This window comes from Oncorhynchus nerka, linkage group LG9a (genome assembly GCF_034236695.1).
Source record: "Oncorhynchus nerka isolate Pitt River linkage group LG9a, Oner_Uvic_2.0, whole genome shotgun sequence".
In the NCBI taxonomy this organism is placed as follows: Eukaryota; Metazoa; Chordata; class Actinopteri; order Salmoniformes; family Salmonidae; genus Oncorhynchus; species Oncorhynchus nerka.
Window position 1 is genome coordinate 5142275 of NC_088404.1, and position 25293 is coordinate 5167567.

At 47.6% G+C, this 25293-nt stretch overlaps 1 protein-coding gene across 3 annotated transcripts in view; it reads right to left on the minus strand.

The window, feature by feature from the left end:
* Positions 1–639: 639 nt before the first annotated feature.
* Positions 640–25293, minus strand: part of LOC115120451 (anoctamin-5-like) — a 76601-nt gene continuing 51947 nt past the window's right edge. For 2 of the 3 annotated variants that reach the window (XM_065022219.1, XM_065022221.1), the window contains 19 exons: positions 23804–23872; positions 22864–22986; positions 22426–22587; positions 22076–22189; positions 19280–19395; positions 18698–18832; positions 17413–17518; positions 17213–17273; positions 13773–13924; positions 10989–11069; positions 7926–8154; positions 6622–6797; positions 5245–5342; positions 4837–4967; positions 4055–4260; positions 3370–3566; positions 3146–3251; positions 2507–2626; positions 640–1933 (listed from right to left, as the gene is read on the minus strand). In XM_065022219.1, coding sequence (XP_064878291.1) covers positions 1826–1933; positions 2507–2626; positions 3146–3251; positions 3370–3566; positions 4055–4260; positions 4837–4967; positions 5245–5342; positions 6622–6797; positions 7926–8154; positions 10989–11069; positions 13773–13924; positions 17213–17273; positions 17413–17518; positions 18698–18832; positions 19280–19395; positions 22076–22189; positions 22426–22587; positions 22864–22986; positions 23804–23872 — 2490 coding nt within the window. In that variant the 3' untranslated portion in view covers positions 640–1825. Of the gene's footprint in view, positions 1934–2506; positions 2627–3145; positions 3252–3369; positions 3567–4054; positions 4261–4836; positions 4968–5244; positions 5343–6621; positions 6798–7925; positions 8155–10408; positions 10484–10988; positions 11070–13772; positions 13925–17212; positions 17274–17412; positions 17519–18697; positions 18833–19279; positions 19396–22075; positions 22190–22425; positions 22588–22863; positions 22987–23803; positions 23873–25293 lie in introns of all 3 variants that reach the window. The other variant, XM_065022220.1, reaches the window with a different exon arrangement.

Consider the following 25293-nt stretch of genomic DNA (forward strand, 5'->3'; position numbering starts at 1 on the left):
TGGTATCAATGGTGACTCCTGTGAAAGAAACCCTGGTATCAATGGTGATGAAAGAAACCCTGGTATCAATGGTGACTCCTGTGAAAGAAACCCTGGTATCAATGGTGACTCCCTGTGAAAGAAACCCTGGTATCAATGGTGACTCCCTGTGAAAGAAACCCTGGTATCAATGGTGACTCCCTGTGAAAGAAACCCTGGTATCAATGGTGACTTCCTGTGAAAGAAACCCTGGTATCAATGGTGACTCCCTGTGAAAGAAACCCTGGTATCAATGGTGACTCCCTGTGAAAGAAACCCTGGTATCAATGGTGACTCCCTGTGAAAGAAACCCTGGTATCAATGGTGACTCCCTGTGAAAGAAACCCTGGTATCAATGGTGACTTCCTGTGAAAGAAACCCTGGTATCAATGGTGACTTCCTGTGAAAGAAACCCTGGTATCAATGGTGACTCCCTGTGAAAGAAACCCTGGTATCAATGGTGACTTCCTGTTTCTGTACAGCACTTTGAGATATCAGCTGATGTACGAAGGGCTATATAAATACATTTGATTTGATTTGAAAACCTCTGACAAGATTGTTTTCATACAACATCATCTGCTTGTTTTGTTGTAGCAACTAATACCAAAGGGGAAACCTGACCTCGATCCTTGATATAGGCTTTATTGCATATTTGTTGAATTATGAACATTTTTTAAAGAAAGATTTAACATATAAGAACACAAAAGATTAAAAAATAAATAAAAAAAACTACTAAAAAAAGACAACCTTTACACAAATAAAAGGGATTGCAGTCAGAGCGCAGTATAACTGCAATCTCTTCTCGCAAAGGGACATTTAACAAACTATAGCCTCTTTACTCAGTTAACAATTAATTTGTAAAATATTAAGGCATTTTTGTCTTTGGTTGCTTATAATAGTGGCACTTATCAACATAACATTACTTATCAACATGAACAGGGTAGTGTGTAGTGGGCTAAGCGCTAGTCATTAACACAGTGTGTAGTGGGCTAAGCGCTAGTCATTAACACAGTGTGTAGTGGGCTAAGCGCTAGTCATTAACACAGTGTGTAGCGGGCTAAGCGCTAGTCATTACCACAGTGTGTAGCGGGCTAAGCGCTAGTCATTAACACAGTGTGTAGCGGGCTAAGCGCTAGTCATTAACACAGTGTGTAGTGGGCTAAGCGCTAGTCATTAACACAATGACTAGCAGAGTATAACTACTTCTTCAGAGTAAAATCACTAAAATAGACAGTGAACAGAGAGAGAGAAAGAGAAAGAGAGAGACATTTAAAATATAAAATGAACGTACGGTAAGAGTATAATAACTAGCAGCAGCCATGTTTCCCTGCTTCCCCCATGCTGTTAGAGTAGATGTAGTGGTTGGCGGGTGGTTGATTGAAGAGAAGATCTGAAATCTATAGACCATGGAAGGACCTAAAGACATACTTGAATGTAGTATCTTCATGTATTTGATGATGATGATGATGATGATGGATTGTATTAGGTGAGGATTGCTCTCCACTCCACCAGCAGACTGAGCCCTTTGTATTACAGATCGCCCACCTCTCAGGGTAGTTTTATAGAGAATCTCCTTAAGACCAGCCCAGGCCCCAGCCCAACCTGAACCAGGGTCCTGTTCATCAGGCACCAAACGGAACAAAACAGATTCAAACAGGGAGTAACTACCTGGATTTGTCCAATGAAAAAAAAAAAAAAAAAACTAATTTAAATTTCCTGTTGAAAAACATTTTAAAACGTTTTCCGTGGTGTGACCTAATGAACACGAGCCAAAATCAAATGAGTGGGCGGAGGGCTCGGACGGGTGCTAGAGACACTCGGACAGCACCACGTGCCGGGATATGTCGGGGTAGATCATAGGGGTGCAGCAGCAGTCGTCGCTCCTCTGGCTCAGCTGGATCTTCAGCTTCTCCACCTGAAGGGGAAAGGAACAAACACCCAGAAAAACACAGGATGAATATATCTGGGGTTTTATTATGCGTTTTGAATGTGTGTGTGTGTGTGTCAGCTTACCTGGTTTTAAATAAAGGCAAATAAATATATGTGTTATTATGTGTTTTGAATGTGTGTGTGTGTGTGTGTGTGTGTGTGTGTGTGTGTGTGAGTGTGTGTGTGTGTATCAGCTTACCTGGTTTTAAATAAAGGCAAATAAATATATGTGTTATTATGTGTTTTGAATGTGTGTGTGTGTGTGTGTGTGTGTGTGTGTGTGTGTGTGTATCAGCTTACCTGGTTTTAAATAAAGGCAAATAAATATATGTGTTATTATGTGTTTTGAATGTGTGTGTGTGTGTGTGTGTGTGTGTGTGTGAGTTGTATCAGCTTACCTGGTTAAATAAAGGCAAATAAATATACACTGCTCAAAAAAATAAAGGGAACACTAAAATAACACATCCTAGATCTGAATGAAATATTCTTATTAAATACTTTTTTTCAAATAAATATATGTGTTATTATGTTGAATGTTTTTATGTGGGGGGAAAAACACCTCGTAGTTGTGGAGGTACTCCTGGATGAGGTAGCGTTCTCGTTTAATCCTGGCCTTCACCTCGGAGGGAACGTCAGGAATCATCCACGCCACGAAGAACTTCACCATAAACGCCACATGCTGAAAAGAGGCGAGAGGAGGAAACAGGAAGTGATGAAACAGGAACTTAAACAGGTCAGTACAGCACCAGCACGGGTTGTAACCTCTGCACCTTTAAAATAAATAAATAATAAATAAATAAAAATAATAATAATAAATAAAATAAAAAATATTGTGGGATTAGATACAAATCCAGAAATAGGCAAATTGACATAGATTCCCCTGCTACATCACAAAAAATCCAGCAACTCCTATTTACTAAGTAAAAAGACAGATCTGTTTTCTATCCGCACTGTAAATATAGACCTGTAAATGTAGATTAAAGATGGTCATGATCGGGGATGTTGAAGGAATTGAAGTATTCCAATGAAGTGACTAGATCTGGTTGAAATGACTGGTGGTTCTATAGAAATAGAATGTATAGATCGGGCCTCCCCATTCAAGAGTTCACCAGCCAAATTGCAAGGGTCAGAGGTTCCAAGTTCTTTTCTATAGGTTGTATTTCTATGGCTGGTTGCAGTAGGGAAGCTACATTCTTACCTCCATGATAATGATGAAGGCCAGTTTGGCAGCCAGGATGTGCCAGAACTGCATGGTGTGAGAGTACTCCTTCTCATGGCCCGATGGGTAGCGGTAGTCACGGTACCTGGAGAACACAGGAAGTAGTAGTAGAGGAGTGGTTATACACTGAAACACACACACACACACACACACACACACACACACACACACACACACACACACACACACACACACACCCCTACCTGCAGGTAGTGATGACTGAGCTGTTGAACCATCCAGGGTTCTCTCCGTCATCAGGCCGGTTGTCCTCAGAGAACCCAGAGATGTTGAACACTGACAGGCTATTGTTGATGTAGCCCTTCATAGAGAGATCGTTGCTGTAGGCATACATGTACACCAGCCGGGGAATCATGTCTGATGTGAAGGCTACGATGAACGCCTGTGGGGGGGGTGAGAAAACAGGGAGATTATTTGTTTATAGATAGACATAGGAGTTGTGACCATGGGACTTGGTAAGACAGTACCAACAGATCTGGGACCAAGCACTCGTTGATTAAGTGTAAACTTCCAGTAACTTTTCCAGAAATCCCAGATGTACAATTCCAGGAATAAGGAGGGAATAAGAAGGAAATCCCTAAAATATCTCCTCTCCTCTCCTCTCCTCTCCTCTCCTCTCCTCTCCTCTCCTCTCCTCTCCTCTCCTCTCCTCTCCTCTCCTCTCCTCTCCTCTCCTCTCCTCTCCTCCCCTCCCCTCCCTCCCCTCCCTCTCCTCGTCTCTCCTCTCCCTCCCCGCCTCTCCTCTCCTCGCCTCTCCTCGTCTCCTCTCTCCTCGTCTCTCCTCTCCTCATCTCCTCTCCTCCCTTCTCCTCCCTTCTCCTCCCCTCCCCTCCTCTCTCCTCGTCTCTCCTCTCCAACAGCCATACTCACGTTGGTGACGACAGACAGGACGGCCACCCCGTTGAGTATTTCCTGCCAGGCACCGATGCTGTGGGCCTTAGATGCTACGGGCCGGCGGAACTGGGTGGTGAACTTCCAGGCGTCCACTCTGACTTCTATGATGTTGTTCAACAGCGCCAGCAGGGGGGCCAGAGGGAAGGAGGCCACGAACAGAGTGATGAAACCAAACTGGATCACTGTGGAGGAGGAGAGGGGATGAGAAAGAGGAGAGGGGAGGGATGGAGAGGAGTGGAGAGGGGATAGGAAAGTGGAGAGGAGAGGGGAGGGGATGGGAAAATGGAGAGGGGATAGGAAAGTGGAGTGGAGAGGGGAGGGATAGAGAGGGGAGGGGAAAATGGAGAAGAAAGGAGAGAAAGTGGAGAGAAGAAGAGAGAGACTATGATGGTAAATTATATGGAAACAGCCGGAAGTAATGCAATGGGTATCTATATGAACGTCTTTGTGGACAGACTACTTAACATAAATGGGTATCGAGCATCTGACCAAATTAAGATTTTATTTCTGGGTTAACAGAGAGATTATATATTTCTATAGAGAGTTCGATTCTTTCTCAATTTGTCAACCCATCTTCTATCCTCACCTCTTTCTTAATAAAACACATTGGAAGGAAAAATCTGTGATTCCTCCCTTCAGACCTCTTCAAATATGTTTTTTAGTAAAGAGGTGAGGAAAGAGAGACAGGAAAGAGAGACAGGAAAGAGAGAAAGCGCCTCCAGGTATTGGTCTGCGTGTCCCTGGCTAAAAAAACTCACCCATCTCCAGGTACTCATAGAAGAGTCCCAGATGTCCAAAGTTCTGCAGGTCGTGGTCCTGCTCCCAGCGACTGTAGCGACTCTCTGGGTGGCTGCGGGCTTTACGGCTCCCCCATCGGTTCATTACCCACCTGGAGGTCCAGTTCAGACACAAAGGGGTCAGAGGTTCTGCACTTCACATTTGTGACAAAATTGTCGAGAAAGTTTTTAAAAAAGGCCTTTCGGCGGAAGTTAAAAATCTTGCGAAATTCAGGTTTTAACACAAATCTTTCATTGACATCAATGCATGATTTAAGCTAAAGTCAGAGGTAAGTTATTTTTTATGAATTTAAATTAGGATTTTGTCTCCAAGAGAACACGTTTACTGACCTTTAGGTAATAGTGACAATGTCAGAATGAACAACTTACGGAACCAGAGCCTCCTGGACGTTACCCCACACCTGTTTCCCTGACATCACTATGACCAGCTGAGTGGTCAGCTCAATCAGGCAGCCACCTGGGTCACACTGCCCAGAGAAACAGAAGGTCAAGTTTTCATCTTACTCACGTCATTTCATCTTAACGTCATTTCATCTTAACGTCATTTCATCTTAATAATGTCATTTCATCTTAACGTCATTTCCTCTTACTCACATCATTTCATCTTACTCACGTCATTTCATCTTAACGTCATTTCATCTTACTCACATCATTTCATCTTACTCACGTCATTTCATCTTAACGTCATTTCATCTTAATAATGTCATTTCATCTTAACGTCATTTCATCTTAACGTCATTTCATCTTAACGTCATTTCATTTTACTCACGTCATTTCATCTTATTAACGTCATTTCATCTTAACGTCATTTCATCTTACTCACGTCATTTCATCTTAACGTCATTTCATCTTAATAATGTCATTTCATCTTAATAATGTCATTTCATCTTAACGTCATTTCATCTTACTCACGTCATTTCATCTTAACGTCATTTCATCTTACTCACGTCATTTCATCTTACTCACGTCATTTCATCTTAACGTCATTTCATCTCAACGTCATTTCATCTTACTCACGTCATTTCATCTTACTCACGTCATTTCATCTTACATCTTAACGTCATTTCATCTTAACGTCATTTCATCTTAACGTCATTTCATCTTAACGTCATTTCATCTTAACGTCATTTCATCTTAACGTCATTTCATCTTAACGTCATTTCATCTTACTCACGTCATTTCATCTTAATAATGTCATTTCATCTAACGTCATTTCATCTCACGTCATTTCATCTTACTCACATCATTTCATCTTAACGTCATTTCATCTTACTCACATCATTTCATCTCACGTCATTTCATTTTACTCACATCATTTCATCTTAACGTCATTTCATCTTAACGTCATTTCATCTTACTCACGTCATTTCATCTCACGTCATTTCATCTTACTCACATCATTTCATCTTACTCACATCATTTCATCTTAACGTCATTTCATCTTACTCACGTCATTTCATCTTAACGTCATTTCATCTCACGTCATTTAATCTCACGTCATTTTATCTTACTCACATCATATTAGTAATGAGACATTATTCTTTTTTTGTTCTGGTTGGAACCAGGACATCTGACCAGATAAAATCCAAAATAGGAAGTATTTTTATTTTATTTTTTCATGCCGTTTTAATCTCGTCGTTACTGGTTGTAACCCGAGAGTAGTTTGTTATAGTCCGGTGACAGGACATCAGCCCTCTGGACTGTGATGAGATTGTGATGTCAGACAGGGAAGGCTAGGCATTCTACCTCCTCGTTCCTCAGCTTGCTCCAGCCGAACATGTAGATGTAGTCTCCGGGATGGCCGACGAACTTCCCCTTGAAGAAGGCCACGTAGAAACAGGAAGAGTAGTAGTTGACGAACTGGAACAGAAACATCTTCACAGTCAGCTTGTTCTCGTACTCCAGGTGTGTTTTGGGGATCTCTGAATGGGATGAAAAAAAAGCAAACATTCACAACAAGGAGAGTCTACAATAAGGAATTGATGAATTAGCTTGTTAGTCATTATGTTCGTAATAGATCCGCATTGATTCACTTAAGCAAATGCTGCAAAATGCTTTTAAAAAACAATGTACGACGTAACTCACAATGTCACGGTCAGATTGCAAACTGGTTATAATTTAAAAAAAACATTTTGTTATTGTCTCTTTAGCAACACCAGAAATAAGTGATCCAGCTGGCCACTATCTTACCCATGTCAGTGATCCAGCTGGCCACTATCTTACCCATGTCAGTGATCCAGATGGCCACTCTCTATCTTACCCATGTCAGTGATCCAGATGGCCACTATCTTACCCATGTCAGTGATCCGGCTGGCCACTATCTTACCCATGTCAGTGATCCGGCTGGCCACTATCTTACCCATGTCAGTGATCCAGATGGCCACTCTCTATCTTACCCATGTCAGTGATCCAGATGGCCACTCTCTATCTTACCCATGTCAGTGATCCGGCTGGCCACTCTCTATCTTACCCATGTCAGTGATCCAGATGGCCACTCTCTATCTTACCCATGTCAGTGATCCAGATGGCCACTCTCTGTCTTACCCATGTCAGTGATCCGGCTGGCCTCTATCTTACCCATGTCAGTGATCCGGCTGGCCACTCTCTATATTACCCATGTCAGTGATCCGGCTGGCCACTCTCTATCTTACCCATGTCAGTGATCCAGATGGCCACTATCTTACCCATGTCAGTGATCCGGCTGGCAACTCTCTATCTTACCCATGTCAGTGATCCGGCTGGCCACTCTCTATCTTACCCATGTCAGTGATCCAGATGGCCACTCTCTATCTTACCCATGTCAGTGATCCAGATGGCCACTCTCTATCTTACCCATGTCAGTGATCCGGCTGGCCACTCTCTGTCTTACCCATGTCAGTGATCCGGCTGGCCACTCTCTGTCTTACCCATGTCAGTGATCCGGCTGGCCACTCTCTATCTTACCCATGTCAGTGATCCGGCTGGCCACTCTCTATCTTACCCATGTCAGTGATCCGGCTGGCCACTATCTTACCCATGTCAGTGATCCAGATGGCCACTCTCTATCTTACCCATGTCAGTGATCCAGATGGCCACTCTCTCATACATCAGATTGAGGATCATGATGATGACGAAGTTGATGCAGGAGGCGGTGACGGAGGTGGCGAGCTGTGGGGTGATGAGGGAGCCCACCATGTGGATGTTATTGGTGGGGCTGTCCTTCATGATGCTAGCGAATGCAGCGTACACCGCCAAACGGTAGGCTATCACCCCGATGATACACGCTATGATCAGGGAGATCTGAGGCAGAGGAGGGGTGGTAGAGAGGAGACAGGAGAAAGAGGGAGGAACGAGGAGAGAGGAGACAGAGGGAGGAACGAGGAGAGAGGAGACAGGAGAAAGAGGGAGGAACGAGGGGAGAGGAGACAAGAGAGAGGGAGGAACGAGGAGAGAAGAGACAAGAGACAGAGGGAGGAACGAGGAGAGAGGAGACAAGAGACAGAGGGAGGAACGAGGAGAGAGGAGACAGGAGAAAGAGGGAGGAACGAGGGGAGAGGAGACAAGAGACAGAGGGAGGAACGAGGAGAGAGGAGACAGGAGAAAGAGGGAGGAACGAGGAGACAGAGAGGGAGGAAAGAGAGAAGAGACAAGAGACAGAGGGGAGAGAGGAGACAAGAGACAGAGGGAGGAACGAGGAGAGAGGAGACAGGAGAAAGAGGGAGGAACGAGGAGACAAGAGAGAGGGAGGAAGGAGGAGAGAGGAGACAAGAGACAGAGGGAGGAACGAGGAGAGAGGAGACAAGAGACAGAGGGAGGAACGAGGAGAGAGGAGACAGGAGAAAGAGGGAGGAACGAGGGGAGAGGAGACAAGAGACAGAGGGAGGAACGAGGAGAGAGGAGACAGAGGGAGGAACGAGGAGAGAGGAGACAGGAGAAAGAGGGAGGAACGAGGGGAGAGGAGACAAGAGAGAGGGAGGAACGAGGAGAGAAGAGACAAGAGACAGAGGGAGGAACGAGGAGAGAGGAGACAAGAGACAGAGGGAGGAACGAGGAGAGAGGAGACAGGAGAAAGAGGGAGGAACGAGGGGAGAGGAGACAAGAGACAGAGGGAGGAACGAGGAGAGAGGAGACAGGAGAAAGAGGGAGGAACGAGGAGACAAGAGAGAGGGAGGAACGAGGAGAGAAGAGACAAGAGACAGAGGGAGGAACGAGGAGAGAGGAGACAAGAGACAGAGGGAGGAACGAGGAGAGAGGAGACACGAGGAGACAAGAGAGAGGGAGGAAGGAGGAGAGAGGAGACAAGAGACAGAGGGAGGAACGAGGAGAGAGGAGACAAGAGACAGAGGGAGGAACGAGGAGAGAGGAGACAGGAGAAAGAGGGAGGAACGAGGAGAGAGGGGAGGAATCTGTCAAGGATGTGGTCACTTTCGTTTCAATGCAGTCAATTCAGGACGTCAACTGATATTTATTGACTGAATTGAATAGGAACTGACCCCAACCCTGACTGTATATACAAATATAACAAACATACTAATACATTACAAATACATATGTTCACAGACACTGACAAATCACCACCAACAACACACTTCAAAACACGACAGTGTGGTGCAAACTCATTAAAAATAAAATCCAGAGAGAGGAGACAGGAGAAGGGAGGAGAGAGGAGACATGAGAAGGGAGGAGAGAGGAGACAGGAGGAGAGAGGAGACAGGAGGAGAGAGGAGACAGGAGAGGGGAGGAGAGAGGAGACAGGAGAAGGGAGGAGAGAGGAGACAGGAGAAGGGAGGAGAGAGGAGACAGGAGAAGGGAGGAGACAGGAGACAGGAGAGGGAGGAGAGAGGAGACAGGAGAAGGGATAGAGAGGAGACAGGAGAGGGGAGGAGAGAGGAGACAGGAGAAGGGATAGGGAGGAGAAAGGAGACAGGAGAAGGGATAGAGAGAGGAGACAGGAGAGGGGAGGAGAGAGGAGACAGGATAAGGGATAGGGAGGAGAAAGGAGACAGGAGAAGGGATAGAGAGGAGACAGGAGAGGGGAGGAGAGAGGAGACAGGATAAGGGATAGGGAGGAGAAATGAGAAGGGATAGAGAGGAGACAGGAGAAGGGATAGGGAGGAGAGAGGAGACAGGAGAAGGGGGAGGGAGGAGAGAGGAGAAGGGAGGAGAGAGGAGACAGGAGAGGGAGGAGAGAGGAGACAGGAGAAGGGGGAGGGAGGAGAGAGGAGAAGGGAGGAGAGAGGAGACAGGAGAGGGAGGAGAGAGGAGACAGGAGAAGGGATAGGGAGGAGAAAGGAGAAGGGATAGGGAGGAGAAAGGAGACAGGAGAAGGGGGAGGGAGGAGAGAGGAGACAGGAGAAGGGATAGGGAGGAGAAAGGAGAAGGGACAGGGAGGAGAAAGGAGACAGGAGAAGGGGGAGAGAGGAGTCAGTAGAAGGGAGTGGGAAGAGACAGGAGAAGGGGGAGGGAGGAGTCAGTAGAAGGGAGTGGGAGGAGACAAGAGAAGGAGGAGGGAGGAGTTAAGATGCAGAGTAAACCATCATGAATAAAAGCTCACCCAGAATATGACGGTGGCTCCAGACAGGAATGTACGAGCACACTGGGATGTTACGGGTAAGTATGGCTCCATCTCCTACAACACCGGACAACAACATGCACAGTCAGTCAGCATGATTACAGCTGTTAGTCTCCAGACCACCAGGGGGCAGTACCAACCAACACATAGCAGCTTGTTGTCATCATCTCAAACCACTGACCTGGGCCCAGACCAGTCCACGGACCACTGCAGCAGTTTCCTGGTGAATCTAGGCTTTTATTAGCCTGTGCCCAGATCAGTTTGTGCTCATAGTCGACATCTATGGTTCTAGTCATTGTTGGTACCATGACCACAACAATTGGCTATACAGCAGAAAAACTGATCTGGGACCAGACTCTAAACACACCAACCACTAAGGTTGTGTTTCTGTTTTAGCATTGTTAATTCATTACAGTTAAGTCCCATGATGCATCAGGTAAAATGATGCAGTCAGCATCAGATATCTTCCATCCAGACATGAGCAATCAACACAAGCCAGGCCTGCCAAATCCCTCCACATCACTTCACACTGGCATTCCTCTTCCCTCTGTGCCAGTCTTACCCACAGCACCACGGTGGCCCAACACAGGAGCATTTTGCCCACTTGTTCAGCTGCTGTCCTGTCAAGGACCAACTCCATTTCCTATAGTACAGTTACAGACAGGGGGGTGAGGAGGTGGAGGGTGAGGAGGGGGAGGAGGTGGAGGGTGCAGAGGATGTGGAGGAAGTGGAGGGTGAGGAGGTGGAGGGTGAGGAGGTGGAGGGTGGGGAGGATGTGGAGGATGTGGAGGGTGAGGAGGTGGAGGGTGAGGCGGTGGAGGGTGAGGAGGATGTGGAGGGTGAGGAGGTGGAGGGTGAGGAGGTGGAGGGTGCGGAGGTGGAGGGTGAGGAGGTGGAGGGTGCGGAGGTGGAGGGTGGGGAGGATGTGGAGGAGGTGGAGGGTGAGGAGGTGGAGGGGAGGATGTGGAGGGTGAGGAGGTGGAGGGTGAGGAGGTGGAGGGTGCGGAGGTAGAGGGTGAGGAGGTGGAGGGTGGGGAGGATGTGGAGGGTGAGGAGGTGGAGGGTGGGGAGGATGTGGAGGAGGTGGAGGGTGAGGAGGTGGAGGGGGAGGATGTGGAGGGTGAGGAGGTGGAGGGTGCAGAGGTAGAGGGTGAGGAGGGTGGGGAGGATGTGGAGGAGGTGGAGGGTGAGGAGGTGGAGGGTGGGGAGGATGTGGAGGAGGTGGAGGGTGAGGAGGTGGAGGGTGAGGAGGTGGAGGGTGAGGAGGTGGAGGGTGCGGAGTTGGAGGGTGGGGAGGATGTGGAGGAGGTGGAGGGTGAGGAGGTGGAGGATGTGGAGGGTGAGGAGGTGGAGGGTGCGGAGGTGGAGGGTGAGAATGTGGAGGGTGAGGAGGTGGAGGGTGCGGAGGTGGAGGGTGAGGAGGTGGAGGGGAGGAGGTGGAGGATGTGGAGGGTGAGGAGGTGGGGGATGTGGAGGTGGAGGGTGGGGAGGATGTGGAGGGTGAGGAGGTGGAGGGTGGGGAGGATGTGGAGGTGGAGGGTGAGGAGGTGGAGGGTGAGGAGGTGGAGGGGGAGGATGTGGAGGGTGAGGAGGTGGAGGGTGCGGAGGTGGAGGGTGGGGAGGATGTGGAGGGTGAGGAGGTGGAGGAGGTGGAGGGTGAGAATGTGGAGGGTGAGGAGGTGGAAGGTGAGGAGGTGGGGGATGTGGAGGTGGAGGGTGGGGAGGATGTGGAGGTGGAGGAGGTGGAGGGAGGATGTGGAGGGTGAGGAGGTGGAGGGTGAGGATGTGGAGGTGGAGGATGAGGAGGTGGAGGGTGAGAATGTGGAGGGTGAGGAGGTGGAGGGTGAGGAGGTGGATGGTGAGGAGGTGGAGGGTGTGGAGGTGGAGGGTGTGGAGGGTCAGGGCCCAGGAACAGACCCCTCTGATATCAGTTGCTAGATCCAGACATAAATCATTGGCTGTGGAATAGTTCCAATACAGGCTGGGCTAACCCCTAACCATAACCCCTAACCATAACCCCTAACCCCCTAACAATACAGGCTGGGCTAACCCCTAACCATAACCCCTAACCATAACCCCTAACCCTAACCCCCTAACAATACAGGTTGGGCTAACACCTAACCCCTAACCATAACCCTAACCCCTAACCATAACCCCCTAACCATAACCCCTAGCCATAACCCTAACCCCTAACCATAACCCTAACCATAACCCCTAACCCCTAACAATACAGGCTGGGCTAACCCCTAACCATAACCCTAACCATAACCCTAACCATTACCCCTAACCCCATAACAATACAGGCTGGGCTAACCCCTAACCATTACCCCTAACCCCTAACCATTACCCCTAACCCCTAACCATAACCCCTAACCATAACCCCCTAACCAGTCTGGACCCCTAACCATTACCCCCTAACCATAACCCCTAACCATAACCCCTAACCCCCTAACCATAACCCCTAACCCCTAACCATAACCCCTAACCCCTAACCATAACCCCTAACCCCTAACAATACAGGCTGGGCTAATCCTAACCATAACCCCTAACCATAACCCATAACCATTACCCTAACCATTACCCCTAACCATTACCCCTAACCATAACCCCTAAACCTAATAACCCCTAACCATAACCCCCTAACCCCTAACCATTACCCTAACCATTACCCCTAACCATAACCCCTAACCATAACCTAAACCTAACCCCTAACCTAACCCCTAACCATAACCCTAACCCTAACAATACAGGCTGGGCTAACCCTAACTATAACCCCTAATCCCTAACCATAACCCCTAACCATTACCCCTAACCATAACCCTAACCCCTAACCATAACCCCTAAACATGACCCCTAACTAACCATAACCCCTAACCATAACCCCTAAACATAACCCCTAACCATAACCCCCCCTAACCCTAACCCCTAACTATAACCCTAATCCCCCCTAACCCTAACCATAAGCCCTAACCCCTAACCATAACCCCTAAACATAACCCCTAACCCATAACCCCTAAACTATAACCCTAACCCCCTAACCCATAACCCCTAACCCCTAACCATAACCCCTAAACATAATCCCTAAACATAACCCTAAACCTAACCCTAATCCCTAACCATAACCCCTAAACATAATCCCTAAACATAACCCCTAAACCTAACCATAACCCCTAATCCCTAACCATAACCCCTAACCATAACCCCTAACCATAACCCTAACCATAACTAAACATAACCCCTAACCCATAACCCCTAACCATAACCCCTAACCATAACCCCTAACCATAACCCCTAACCCCTGACCCCTAACACCATGTTATAATGCAGGTAAGAGACAGAAAAACACCTGTGTGACGCGGTTTAGTCTGCGGGAGGTACACTTGGTCTCGTATTCTGGTCGAAGCTGAAGCTGTTGCTGCTCTTCCTCAAAGTCCACCAGGTCCCACTCGAACTCCAGCCGGGCCTGTCGACGCTTCCAGAACTCCAGGAACAGAGTCACTACAGGAGGATAGGATGAGGAGACAGAGTTAGGCCAAAAGGAGACTCGTACTCCAGAGTCACTACAGGAGGACAGGATGAGGAGACAGAGTTAGGCCAAAAGGAGACTCGTACTCCAGAGTCACTACAGGAGGACAGGATGAGGAGACAGAGTTAGGCCAAAAGGAGACTCGTACTCCAGAGTCACTACAGGAGGACAGGATGAGGAGACAGAGTTAGGCCAAAAGGAGACTCGTACTCCAGAGTAACTACAATGGAGAGTTAGGGAGGTAACTCTTCACAATAAAAAGGTCCATGGCATGATAGTGCAGACAGTAAGAACAGAGTTAAGAGGGAAGGGAAGGGAAGGCAGGAACAGAGTTAAGAGGGAAGGGAAGGGAAGGCAGGAACAGAGTTAAGAGGGAAGGGAAGGGAAGGCAGGAACAGAGTTAAGAGGGAAGGGAAGGGAAGGCAGGAACAGAGTTAAGAGGGAAGGGAAGGCAGGAACAGAGTTAAGAGGGAAGGGAAGGGAGGAACAGAGTTAAGGAGTAAGGGAAGGGAGGAACAGAGTTAAGAGGGAAGGGAAGGCAGGAACAGAGTTAATAGGGAAGGGAAGGCAGGAACAGAGTTAAGAGGGAAGGGAAGGCAGGAACAGAGTTAATAGGGAAGGGAAGGCAGGAACAGAGTTAAGAGGGAAGGGAAGGCAGGAACAGAGTTAATAGGGAAGGGAAGGCAGGAACAGAGTTAAGAGGGAAGGGAAGGGAAGGCAGGAACAGAGTTAAGAGGGAAGGGAAGGGAAGGCAGGAACAGAGTTAAGAGGGAAGGGAAGGCAGGAACAGAGTTAAGGAGTAGCCCTTTTCTGCAGTCAATGGCCAAAAGCGCCCTCTTTGTCCTTTTTAGTAATTTCATAATTAATAACGTTATTTTTTACGACGAAAACTCAGTGTAATATTGGGATGCACACTCAGAATTGAATACACTTCGACACTATATCTGACATCATACATGCATCTTCTTTTGTTAAGCCCATAAACCATGTGTGTGAAGAGTATACTTTCGTTTCAAAGTAGATTTGTTTAAGACCTACCAAGAATTGGCTCAGCTTATCCCATGGTCATTGGCTCAACTTCCCCAAGGCAAACATGTTGACTATATTAACCCACACAGCTACACGGATGGCCTTTTCATTCTAGGTTTAGGGCCTCGTATTGAAGCTGATAGAGACCCCCAGCTGATGTACAGAACAATCTTAAAAGCATCATGAAAACCTCAAACACAATCAATTCCATTTGACTTGGTGATAATCCGTTTTTTTTTACCTAAGTTGCTGACCACTTTTTCCGCCTGGTTTCCTTCTTCACAGACTCCATGAAATGTTGACCCCCTTTTTCCTTTAATACTTTAAATTAATTTTGTATATTTGTTTTCCTAGAAACAAGGGTGGCTCAACTAACCCTTTGGCTCACCTTACCTCCCCCCCTGTCCCTTATAGTATTGAGTAGCTGTCACTCATCCCTTCAGTGTCCACTATATTCAGCAGGAATTCACATTATGGAGTTTTCATAGGGATAGGATCTGATGTTATAAATTACAACAACAAAAAGGTATAAAGTTATACCACAACAATACTTGAAGATCACGCCTGTTTTCCAGTTGTATAGAGACTGGCAGCTTCCTTTAGGTGGAGCTCAGGACTAAGCCTGCACCTTTTTACACTTAATATTCACAGAGACTGTCACTTAATATTCACAGAGACTGTCACTTAATATTCACTGAGACTGTCACTTAATATTCACTGAGACTGTCACTTAATATTCACTGAGACTGTCACTTAATATTCACAGAGACTGTCACTTAATATTCACTGAGACTGTCACTTAATATTCACAGAGACTGTCACTTAATATTCACAGAGACTGTCACTTAATATTCACTGAGACTGTCACTGAATATTCAGAGACTGTCACTTAATATTCACTGAGACTGTCACTTAATATTCACTGAGACTGTCACTTAATATTCACTGAGACTGTCACTTAATATTCACTGAGACTGTCACTTAATATTCACTGAGACTGTCACTTAATATTCACTGAGACTGTCACTGAGACTGTCACTTAATATTCACTGAGACTGTCACTTAATACTCACTGAGACTGTCACTTAATATTCACTGAGACTGTCGCTTAATATTCACTGAGACTGTCGCTTAATATTCACTGAGACTGTCACTTAATATTCACTGAGACTGTCACTTAATATTCACTGAGACTGTCACTTAATATTCACTGAGACTGTCACTTAATATTCACTGAGACTGTCGCTTAATATTCACTGAGACTGTCACTTAATATTCACAGAGACTGTCACTTAATATTCACAGAGACTGTCACTTAATATTCACAGACTGTCACTTAATAGTCACTGAGACTGTCACTTAATAGTCACTGAGACTGTCACTTAATAGTCACTGAGACTGTCACTTAATAGTCACTGAGACTGTCACTTAATATTCACTGAGACTGTCACTTAATATTCACTGAGACTGTCACTTAATATTCACAGAGACTGTCACTTAATATTCACAGACTGTCACTTAATAGTCACTGAGACTGTCACTTAATAGTCACTGAGACTGTCACTTAATAGTCACTGAGACTGTCACTTAATATTCACTGAGACTGTCACTTAATATTCACTGAGACTGTCACTTAATATTCACTGAGACTGTCACTTAATATTCACAGAGACTGTCACTTAATATTCACTGAGACTGTCACTTAATATTCACTGAGACTGTCACTTAATATTCACTGAGACTGTCACTTAATAATCACTGAGACTGTCACTTAATATTCACTGAGACTGTCACTTAATATTCACTGAGACTGTCACTTAATATTCACAGAGACTGTCACTTAATATTCACAGACTGTCACTTAATAGTCACTGAGACTGTCACTTAATAGTCACTGAGACTGTCACTTAATAGTCACTGAGACTGTCACTTAATATTCACTGAGACTGTCACTTAATATTCACTGAGACTGTCACTTAATATTCACTGAGACTGTCACTTAATATTCACAGAGACTGTCACATAATATTCACTGAGACTGTCACTTAATATTCACTGAGACTGTCACTTAATAATCACTGAGACTGTCACTTAATATTCACTGAGACTGTCACTTAATAATCACTGAGACTGTCACTTAATATTCACTGAGACTGTCACTTAATATACACAGAGACTGTCATATAATATTCACTGAGACTGTCACTTAATATTCACAGACTGTCACTTACCCCAAATCCCCATGAATATGGCAAAGAACACCGTCCCCACGTTGTCAAACATATGTGATTGCTGATGGAAGAAAAAAACAAGAGCACGTTCATTGACTTGACCTGAAGTTCTGGTCATAAAATCAACATATCACAACAGTGTCTGTCTGTGTCCAGTCTCATAATCTTCACAGTGCAATTATAAAGCCTGGACTTCTTACCCAAGAGGAGTTACACGTTGAGTTGAGTTTCCAGTAGCCACATTTCTTATCACACAGTGGACACATGATGATGTTGCCTCCAATCTCCTCACTACAGATTTCTTTACTGAAACAAGATGTTATTTTATTTAAAAAAAAACATGATATTCTCATAACAAACTGCAAAATATTTTTTCCAGGAAACATATATTGAGGGACGGATTCCTGGACACGGAATCCCAGACATACAGTAGATTCTCCATTCAGTATGCCTTTCAGTCCAGCCAACAGATTCACTGTGTCTGGGAAACCAGCCTTTCAGTCCAGCCAACAGCTTCACTGTGTCTGGGAAACCAGCCTTTCAGTCCAACCAACAGCTTCACTGTGTCTGGGAAACCAGCCGTTCAGTCCAGCCAATGGCTTCAGTCTGGGAAACCAGCCTTTCAGTCCAGCCAACGGCTTCAGTCTGGGAAACCAGCCTTTCAGTCCAGCCAACGGCTTCACTGTGTCTGGGAAACCAGCCTTTCAGTCCAGCCAACAGCTTAACTGTGTCTGGGAAACCAGCCTTTCAGTCCAGCCAACAGCTTAACTGTGTCTGGGAAACCAGCCTTTCAGTCCAGCCAACAGCTTAACTGTGTCTGGGAAACCAGCCTTTCAGTCCAGCCAACGGCTTAACTGTGTCTGGGAAACCAGCCTTTCAGTCCAGCCAACGGCTTGACTGTGTCTGGGAAACCAGCCTTTCAGTCCAGCCAACGGCTTCACTGTGTCTGGGAAACCAGCCTTTCAGTCCAGCCAACGGCTTCACTGTGTCTGGGAAACCAGCCTTTCAGTCCAGCCAACGGCTTCACTGTGTCTGGGAAACCAGCCTTTCAGTCCAGCCAACGGCTTCACTGTGTCTGGGAAACCAGCCTTTCAGTCCAGCCAACAGCTTCAGTCTGGGAAACCAGCCTTTCAGTCCAGCCAACGGCTTCAGTCGGGGAAACCAGCCTTTCAGTCCAGACTTAATTAACCTGTGTCCGATTTCTAGGCTGGGGGGGTACAGGATAGTGCCTAGGATTTTTAGGCTGGGGGTACGGGATAGTGCCTAGGATTTTTAGGCTGGGGGGGTACGGGATAGGGCCTAGGATTTTTAGGCTGGGGGGTATTGGATAGTGCCTAGGATTTTTAGGCTGGGGGTACGGGATAGTGCCTATGATTTTTAGCCTGGGGGGGGGGGGGTACGGGATAGTGCCTAGGATTTTTAGGCTGTGAGTTAAGGGGTAGGGGATAGTGCCTAGGGGTTGAATTGGGATTCAGGGGCACTCACCTCCAGACGTTGTCATCGAAGGTGAACAATCCATAGAGAAAACAGATCAGGCCGACTACCGCAGCGAAGAACAGCATCTCAGTGTAGAAACCCAGCCAGGCAAAGTAGATCCCAATCTTCTCCCCGTAATACTTCCTGTTATGGGAAATACAACACAACCAATCAAACATCTTCTCCACGTAATACTTCCTGTTATGGGAAATACAACACAACCAATCAAACATCTTCTCCTCGTAATACTTCCTGTTATGGGAAATACAACACAACCAATCAAACATCTTCTCCACGTAATACTTTCTGTTATGGGAAATTACAACACAACCAATCAAACAACAACAAGTCTGTTTAGTGTCTAGAAAAAAAGAGGACGACGTGGAGACTTGATTCAAACAAACGCAGATAAATGACCTGTGCACTGCGCAGTTCACATAGAAAGGGGATTTCTGCTTGAGCTGAAAATCCTTGGAGTTAACAGGCAATGTGAGATCCGCAAACATTAGAGACACTGGCTTAGAAGTACAGTATATCAGTGTGCACAGGTTGTTAATCTGAGTTGGATTGAACGTCTGGCTTGGTTCTCACCGTATCAAGTTGAGGGGCTGCTCTTTGAAGAAACTGAAAAACTGGGCCCAGTGTTTGTAGAGGTTGAATCTCTCACTCTCACTCTTGGAATCCCTGGATGGTTTCCAGTATCGAGACTTTATACAAACAGAGGGAGACAGACCGTTTATCATGTCATGGTCCTACTGTTCATCCTTATCCATAACATGGTTGCAAAATTCAGATAAACCCCCTCCCCCCCAAAAAAATGTATTTGTTTTTTTCTCTCCAGAAAATCCCAGTTGAAAGATTCCCAGAATCAAGAGGTAAATAAGCAGGGAATCTGGAATCCTCTCGCCAGGATTTCTGGAAAACCTGGGGATTCTGGGAAAGTTACCTGGAGTTGTGCAACCTTATGCCTGTTTTATTTTTTATTTAACCTTTATTTAACTAGGCAAATCAGTTAAAGAACAAATTCGTATTTACAATGACGGCCTATCAGGGAACAGTGGGTTAACTGGCTTGTTCAGTAGGCTACCTGCCGCCCCTCCACTCTAACCACTAGGCTACCCGCCACCCCTCCACTCTAACCACTAGGCTACCCGCCGCCCCTCCACTCTAACCACTAGGCTACCCGCCTTACCCCCTCCACTCTTACCACTAGGCTACCTGCCGCCCCTCCACTCTAACCACTAGGCTACCCGCCGCCCCTCCACTCTAACCACTAGGCTACCCGCCGCCCCTCCACTCTAACCACTAGGCTACCCGCCGCCCCTCCACTCTAACCACTAGGCTACCCGCCGCCCCTCCACTCTAACCACTAGGCTACCCTGCCGCCCCTCCACTCTAACCACTAGGCTACCCTGCCGTCCCTCCACTCTAACCACTAGGCTACCCTGCCGCCCCTCCACTCTAACCACTAGGCTACCCTGCCGCCCCTCCACTCTAACCACTAGGCTACCCTGCCGCCCCTCCACTCTAACCACTAGGCTACCCTGCCGCCCCTCCACTCTAACCACTAGGCTACCCTGCCGCCCCTCCACTCTAACCACTAGGCTACCCTGCCGCCCCTCCACTCTAACCACTAGGCTACCCTGCCGCCCCCTCCACTCTAACCACTAGGCTACCCTGCCGCCCCTCCACTCTAACCACTAGGCTACCCTGCCGCCCCTCCACTCTAACCACTAGGCTACCCTGCCGCCCCTCCACTCTAACCACTAGGCTACCCTGCCGCCCCTCCACTCTAACCACTAGGCTACCCTGCCGCCCCTCCACTCTAACCACTAGGCTACCCTGCCGCCCCTCCACTCTAACCACTAGGCTACCCTGCCGCCCCTCCCTCTAACCACTAGGCTACCCTGCCGCCCCTCCCTCTAACCACTAGGCTACCCTGCCGCCCCTCCACTCTAACCACTAGGCTACCCTGCCGCCCCTCCACTCTAACCACTAGGCTACCCTGCCGCCCCTCCACTCTAACCACTAGGCTACCCTGCCGCCCCTCCACTCTAACCACTAGGCTACCTGCCGCCCCTCCACTCTAACCACTAGGCTACCTGCCGCCCCTCCACTCTAACCACTAGGCTACCTGCCGCCCCTCCACTCTAACCACTAGGCTACCTGCCGCCCCTCCACTCTAACCACTAGGCTACCTGCCGCCCCTCCCTCTAACCACTAGGCTACCTGCCGCCCCTCCACTCTAACCACTAGGCTACCTGCCGCCCCTCCCTCTAACCACTAGGCTACCTGCCGCCCTCCCTCTAACCACTAGGCTACCTGCCGCCCCTCCACTCTAACCACTAGGCTACCTGCCGCCCCTCCACTCTAACCACTAGGCTACCTGCCGCCCCTCCACTCTAACCACTAGGCTACCTGCCGCCCCTCCACTCTAACCACTAGGCTACCTGCCGCCCTCCACTCTAACCACTAGGCTACCTGCCGCCCCTCCACTCTAACCACTAGGCTACCTGCCGCCCCTCCACTCTAACCACTAGGCTACCTGCCGCCCCTCCACTCTAACCACTAGGCTACCTGCCGCCCCTCCACTCTAACCACTAGGCTACCTGCCGCCCCTCCCTCTAACCACTAGGCTACCTGCCGCCCTCCACTCTAACCACTAGGCTACCTGCCGCCCCTCCACTCTAACCACTAGGCTACCTGCCGCCCCTCCACTCTAACCACTAGGCTACCTGCCGCCCCTAACCCACTACCTGCCGCCCCCCACACTAACCACTACCACTACCTGCCGCCCCTCCACTCTAACCACTAGACTACCTGCCCCCCTCCACTCTAACCACTAGGCTACCCCCCCCCCCCCCACTCAAACCACTAGGCTACCTGCCGCCCCACAATGTGGAATGTCTCATTCCAAAAGGGGATGATAATAGGGTTCATTTTGATAAAGATACCCCCTTTTTTAGGGGGGGGGGATTACTATATGAACGACACATTGTGCACAAAATAATTCCTTGCCCATTTCCACCACTAGATGAATGACTTCACGGATGTCTGTACGTCGATATGAAACAACCTCACAAGAGCCCAGAGAGTAAAGCTGGTTAAAATGACATCACAACCAGTTTTCCCAGCTAGGAGAGAAGGTCACTTTCAGAGTTTTTTGGGGGGGTCAATTCCATTTCGAATCCAGTCATTTCAGAAAGGAAATCAAATTCCAATTACACATTTTTTTCTCATTTGAAAAAGCATAGAATACAAATTGTAATTGTAATTTCAGTTTCCGTCCTAAATTGTAATTGTAATTTCAGTTTCCGGCCTAAATTGACAGGAATTTAAAACGGAATTGACCCCAACCCTGGTCACTGTTGGACAGTAGCCTCTTACATCATGTAGTGGGAAGGCAGACCCGTAGGTGCCGTTGTTGAGCAGGCGCTTGATGCCCTTCTTGTCCTCTCTGTCCGTCTTGTGGTAGGGACAACGGGCTAAGATGTAGTACACCTGGAGGGAGGAGAGAGAGAAATACATACATAGAGATTCACACTTCTACAAATAGAGAACTGTCTACAAGTCACTATACTGCCATTACTACATTCCAAATTAATTTATAAAGCCATTTTTACATTGACGGTTGCTTCACAGCCAGGAAGAAACCGTGAAGAGAGAACTCAGAAGAGAAGTCAATTCTTCTCCTTTGATTCTCTTATACAAAAAAAACTTTACGTTGGCCTACTTACTATCCTGTTGCGGACGGAAGGTGGGAAGAATGTCTCCTTGTCATCGATGAGGAAGAAGTCAATCTTTCCCTTGTTGAAAGGTGAGGTGAAATAGTCAGGTTCAGGATTCATAATGTGGTCCGGTAGACGGAAAGGAGTGAACAACCAGTCCATGGGAATGTCCTGGATGAAGAACATATTAAGAAAAACAACACTTCACTTTCCAAGCTAGTCTGTTTTGTGCCGTGATGCAAACACCTTGTCACCACAAACATGTTTTCGGATGACAATGACAACAATGTAGTTGGCATGAACACAAACAGATCTGGGATCAGGCTACCGTTTGAACCTACAGTCCAAAGACTGGCCAGATATTTTCTTTCAGTTCTGGTATTGGAATTAATCCGTTTTGCTTGGCCCGCCTCGCTAACCGCTAGGCTACCTGGCTGACTACTGTACCTGGTGAACGGGGATGTCGTTTTCCTTGAAGGGAACCTTGATCTTGAGGACATCGGCGTAAGTGGCCAGAACCTCCCATGGAGCGTGGATCTTCACAAAGTACGTCTTCCTGTCATCTGACACCTGATTGGAGGAGAGAGATGGAGAAATGGAGAGATAGATAGAAGTGGAGATGGATGGACAGACAGGAAGACGGACAGACAAACAGACATAGCCTGTCAATTATTTAACCAATAGCCAAGTTTAGCTACTTAAGTTCACCTCCACCACCACAAACAAACCATTTTCCTGTACTGTGGTATAAAGTTGATAAACCAGAGTATTTCTATTGATCTATTGCCCCCCCCGGTGGTGAGAAAGAGTAATTGGTATCCCCCTGTACAAAAACACTGCCAGGACAGTCTGTCCTTGTATACTAAATATCTCTCCCCCCGGTGGTGAGAAAGAGTAATTGGCATCCCCCTGTACAAAAACACTGCCAGGACAGTCTGTCCTTGTATACTAAATATCTCTCCCCCCGGTGGTGAGAAAGAGTAATTGGCATCCCCCTGTACAAAAACACTGCCAGGACAGTCTGTCCTTGTATACTAAATATCTCTCCCCCTGGTGGTGAGAAAGAGTAATGGCATCCCCCTGTACAAAAACACTGCCAGGGCAGTCTGTCCTTGTATACTAAATATTTCTCCCCCCGGTGGTGAGAAAGAGTAATGGCATCCCCCTATACAAAAACACTGCCAGGACAGCATGTCCCTGTATACTAAAAATCTCTTGTTTCAGACCTATATTCATTCACTAGCCTGGTCTCAGATCTGTTTATGCTGCGTTGCTAACTCCTCTGGTCCAATGGTGTTAGAAACACAGACATATCTGGGACCAGGCTATTTATTCACCAGAACTTGGCTAGATGTAATCAGATAAACCTTCAGGGCAGGAATCTTACCGATTTATCCTCTGTCTCCAGCTCCAGCCCTGCTTTCTGTAGGTTAGCCTCGTACTCCCTCCGCCTCTCCTGTTGACACAACATAGAAGGAAGAAAAGAGAAGAGGAGAGAGAAGCATAGAGGGGAAGAGAGGAGAGGAGAGACAATGAGAGAGGATATGAGAGGAGAGACGATAGGAGAGGAGAGATGATAGGATAGGAGAGAGGATAGGAGAGGAGAGATGATAGGAGAGGAGAGAGGATAGGATAGGAGAGAGGATAGGAGAGGAGAGACGATAGGAGAGGAGAGACGAGAGATGATAGGAGAGGAGAGATGATAGGAGAGGAGAGAGGATAGGAGAGGAGAGACGATAGGAGAGGAGAGGAGAGAGGATATGAGAGGATACCCCAACATGTCTCCCTACTCCCCATCCCATTACCCCAACATGTCTCCCCATCCCATTACCCCAACATGTCTCCCTACTCCCCATCCCATTACCCCAACATGTCTCCCTACTCCCCATCCCATTACCCCAACATGTCTCCCCATCCCATTACCCCAACATGTCTCCCTACTCCCCATCCCATTACCCCAACATGTCTCCCTACTCCCTATCCCATTACCCCAACATGTCTCCCTTCTCCCCATCCCATTACCCCAACATGTCTCCCCATCCCATTACCCCAACATGTCTCCCTACTCCCCATCCCATTACCCCAACATGTCTCCCTACTCCCCATCCCATTACCCCAACATGTCTCCCCATCCCATTACCCCAACATGTCTCCCTACCCCATCCCATTACCCCAACATGTCTCCCTACTCCCCATCCCATTACCCCAACATGTCTCCCTTCTCCCCATCCCATTACCCCAACATGTCTCCCTCCCCATCCCATTACCCCAACATGTCTCCCTACTCCCCATCCCATTACCCCAACATGTCTCCCATTACCCCAACATGTCTCCCATCCCATTACCCCAACATGTCCCATTACCCCCTCTCCCCTCCCCATCCCATTACCCCAACATGTCTCCCTACTCCCCATCCCATTACCCCAACATGTCTCCCATTACCCCAACATGTCTCCCTATCCCATTACCCCAAACATGTCTCCCATTACCCCAACCTCCCATTACATCCCATTACCCAACATGTCTCCCTACTCCCATTACCCCCAACATGTCTCCCCATGTCTCCCTACTCCCATTACCCCAACATGTCTCCCCATCCCATTACCCCAACATGTCTCCCCATCCCATTACCCCAACATGTCTCCCATCCCATTACCCCAACATGTCTCCCCATCCCCCAACATCCCATTACCCCAACATGTCTCCCCATCCCATTACCCCAACATGTCTCCCTACTCCCATTACCCCAACATGTCCCCCTACTCCCCATCCCATTACCCCAACATGTCTCCCTACTCCCCACATTACCCCAACATGTCTCCCTACTCCCATTACCCCAACATGTCTCCCTACTCCCATTACCCCAACATGTCTCCC